Below are 4,087 nucleotides of genomic sequence, written 5' to 3'. Positions count from 1 at the left end.
GCCTTCTTCCCTCTCCATATGAAGTTGGTAATTAGATTTTTTATTTCTTTAAAGAATGATGTTTGGATTTGGATCGGGAAGCTCTCTTTTGGTTCCTTGTATTTATGTTCTGTCATTTTCTTTGTATGGTTTACAACAAGACCATTGAGGAGAACTTGATGCTTGCTCTCTGTCTATAAAATCATGTCATCAGCAAATGGTGAGTTGCACTTCTTTGCTGGATTATACTCCTTTTATTTCTTGTTGTTAGGTTCTGGTTCTGGCTAAGACTTCCAGCACAGCGTTAAATGAGGATGGGGATAGGGACATCCTTGTCAGCTTCCTGTTTTCAGTGGGAATGTTTTCAGCTTTTCCCCATTGAATGTGATATAGGCTATTGGTTTTTCATATATGGACTTTATTGTGTTGAAGAATTTCCCTTCTATTCTTATCTTATTAAGTGCTTTTATTAGGTGTTGGATATTGTCAAATGCTTTTTCTACATCAATTGATATGGTCTTGTGGTTCTTATCCTTTATCTTGCTTATGTAATGGGTTACATTAATTGTTTCTTGAATGTTGAACCATCCTCGCATCCCTGGTACGAACCCCACTTGGTCATGATATATTACTTTTTATATATGTTGTTGGATTCAATTGGCCAAGATTTTGTTGAGAATTTTTGTATCTATGTTCATAAGGGGTATCAGTCTACAGTTCTCTATCTTTGTGTTGTCTGTGCCTGGTTTGGGTATCAGGGTTATGGTGGCTCCATAGAATGAATTTGGGCATTTTCTGTCCCTTTGTATGTTTTGGAATAATTTGTGTAGAATTGTAACAGCTCTTCTCTGAATACTTAGCAGAATTCTGTTTGGAACCAAACTCAAAATATTCCTGAACTATTGGGATTTTTCTAGAATTCAGGTGTGTACCTGTTGGTTTTTAGCTTTGGCAGGGAGAGCTCTAGAGGGGAGACACTGTCTGGCCCATATCTCCCCATTTCTTTTTTTTTTTTTTAACTAATATTTTCAATTTAATGTAAAAATTATTGTATAAAGAGGAAATGTCTTGTAAATAGTTTACTCTTCAAACTCTTAACTAGGTTATATATATTTCCAAGCATTCCATAAAACTCTGAGGGTGATTTAATATGTCATGCTGTAATATGTAATACTGTCTATATTTACCTTTTTGACTAGATTCTTCATTTTGCTGATGGAGAAAGGTATAAGAATGTTGACATTATGATTCTGGATGATGACATTCCAGAAGGAGATGAAAATTTTCAGCTGATTTTAACAAATCCTTCTCCTGGCCTAGAACTGGGTGCAAATACAATAGGTAATTGATATTTTTTTCTACACAAATATTCTCCTTTATACTGTTCTGACCATGTTGCCAGATTAAAGACATTAAGACGTCTTAATAGTCTTCAATTCTTAGAATGATAAGAATTTTGAAATAACTGTGTCAGTGTAACAATACTTCTAGCCTGATTGTATATTTGCATTCTAAAGAAATAAAACAGTATTTTGGTACAAAAGAGAATATTAAATCATTTTCACAATGACTGTAGATAGTAGTTAATTTGTAGATGTCTTTCCTCTGACATTTTAGCTCTGCTTCGTATTTTCTCCCTAGTAACAGGAGAAATGACAGGTAACTCTTTTAGTATCATGTAACTGCTGTGAGTTTTTTTTTTCTACATTGGGATGAGATGTATTGAGAGTTCAGAGATATCATAGTAGCTATACTTCTTTGGTTGTATCTGTTTGACATTTTTACTAAAAGTCATCCTGATCACTGCTTGTCAGGTCCCTGCTAATGGCTGGCTTCAAGGAGGTTTAAAGGGCGAGAGAGAGAGAGAGAGAGAGAGAGAGAGAGAGAGAGAGAGAGAGAGAGAGAAAAACAGAAGAGAATTTTAGGTTTAGAAGGGACTCTAAAATGTCACTTAATTTATTTAATTATATACTGCTCTGGTGGTATTATAAGCTAATAAACATAGAACCCTAAATGTCCACCAATTAGTTAGCCTCATGTTTTTACCTGTGACGAGTGCTCTTTGACATTCTTTTAACTATATTAAATGAGATATAAGTATTCTTTGTTTAAGTTAGTTTGAATTAGTTACTGTTTCTGTGTAAAACATTCTTTTAAAAATGTTCATGTTGTGTTTTGGTGAATGTATATGCAGCACATTCAACAATTGGTATTCACTTTCATGTTGTTTCAGTGTCCCATTTGGTTATAATGTTTCCAGTAATCTAGTTTTTGTCTTTCCTCCTCTAAGCTCCTCATCTTTTCCTATGGTAAAAGATGACCTTTTGTTTTCATGTAGATTATTTCTTTTCTTAAAGTAGGGAATAATTTCAGTGCAATGTTTAAAGAATATCTGAAGGGCAATGGTCTCAGTGAGTGCTTACTCTAGTGTCTATAGTATATTCTATCTGAGACCAGTTGGAAGTGGTCTCCAGGCACCATCTAGTTTGTTTGTTCTCAGGAGAATTGAGGCTATGGTTTGAGTAAGCAATTAGTGCTCCAGATTAATTCCCATTTTTAATCTTCGGTTTATTTTTTTGTCTTTTGCTCCAGGCAACTCGAGAAAAATAGCTTTATCTTAAATAACTGCTCAGAAGCTTTAGAAAGCCCGATCCTGCTTTCCAACTTAAACTTTATGTTGTGACTTAGAAGATTCTTAATAGACACATCATGCTTATACCAGCAAGCCTCCCATACATCTCACTATGCACTTGAAGAAAATTATTTACTCTAGATTTGAAACAAAAAAGATATCCTTAAGAGAAAGGTTTATTCTGAAATTATTGCCGTATGTGCAAATGTATGAATTTTAGTAAAACACAGAAAAGAATTTTGAGTGACTCCAGGGCTAGTTTTTAATTTTACTGCCATATAGCCATATTTCTTTTCTCCCTATAAGGTCAGAAGTCATAGAGTATTAGGACCCACCCTCCTCCAGTATGACCTCTTGCCAATCTTATTGCAGTAGTAAACCTGATTGCAAATTCACCGGTTCAAGGGCCTCCAGGGCTAGGACCTGATCTTCTTTGTGGTAGGCACACTTCAAGTCATTACAGCGTTTTGAATTTAGATTTTGGAGATTTGACATTTTGATGTTGACTTTTTTCATTTAGGATTTTCATATGCCTTTCCATTTATGGTACTTATATCATCCTTTATAGCATTACCCTGAGAATAAGATTTGGATGTAAGCAGTTTACTTACAAGTAGGTAATCTATTGAGGTCTAGTGAGAAACTGGTGAAGTGAGACACATGAGAAAGCAAAGTGATAGAAGATGTGTTAAATAAGCGGGTACAGTTATGTTCGCTGATCTTTAATCCTGCTGTTGTATTGACTCCCACTTATCTTTGTTTGCATTTCTCTTTGGCACAGTATCGCTCCAGAGCTTCTGTATCGACTCCTTCTTGGTCTAATGTTGTGCATGGCCAGAAAGATTTGCCTATTGCTGTTAGACAAATATGCATGTTGCAGGTGATTCCAAAGTAGGCAGAAGGGATGTAGGTGAGACACTGCTCAGTATCTGCTATGATCAAGCATTAAAATATATTGTTCTATTCCTGTTGGCGTTATATACTGTAGTTAATTCCTAGTAGTACTCATATTGTTCATGATATTCTTTCTCTATGACATGTTTTAAATTAGTTAAAGATGATATGTACAGGCATTTAACAGATTTTAAGAATTCACGTGCAGAAGATGATTGTCTAGCTTTGTGCACTACTTCTGCTACTTTTCAGCCTGTGAGCATCAGCATATGGTAGTATATACTGGTGTTTCAGTCCAGTGTAGTATATTCCCGTACTTCATATGGTCAGACCTATAAGCTTCCAAAATTCCAAACTCCAATCTGTCATTGAATTGATTCTGACTCATTTTCACCCTACTGTAGCCCTCGAGGGCAAAGTGGAGCTACGCATTATGGTTTTCAAGGCTGCAAAGCTTTGTGCAGCAGGAAGTCTCTTTTCTGTCCCCCACAGAGCAGCTGCCGATTTCAGACTTCTTACTCACTCAGAGGTTAGCAGCCCAATTCATAGCCCACGGTTGTAGATTACCCAATTGTTGTTAGA

At 35.7% G+C, this 4,087-nt stretch overlaps 1 protein-coding gene across 1 annotated transcript in view; it reads left to right on the top strand.

Annotated features, from left to right (window-relative positions):
* ADGRV1 (adhesion G protein-coupled receptor V1) overlaps window positions 1-4,087 on the top strand; it is a 675,247-nt gene that overhangs the window by 157,777 nt on the left and 513,383 nt on the right. The window contains exon 40 of the mRNA XM_045285199.1: window positions 1,179-1,320. Within this exon, the coding sequence (XP_045141134.1) occupies window positions 1,179-1,320 (142 nt within the window). The remainder of the gene's footprint in view (window positions 1-1,178; window positions 1,321-4,087) is intronic.

This window comes from Echinops telfairi, unplaced genomic scaffold (assembly GCF_000313985.2).
Source record: "Echinops telfairi isolate 266 unplaced genomic scaffold, ASM31398v2 ScPeMD7_7469;HRSCAF=8507_1, whole genome shotgun sequence".
NCBI classification, from domain to species: domain Eukaryota; kingdom Metazoa; phylum Chordata; class Mammalia; order Afrosoricida; family Tenrecidae; genus Echinops; species Echinops telfairi.
The sequence above is the reverse complement of the archived record's forward strand: the minus strand, read 5'-3'. Positions and strand labels throughout refer to the sequence as shown.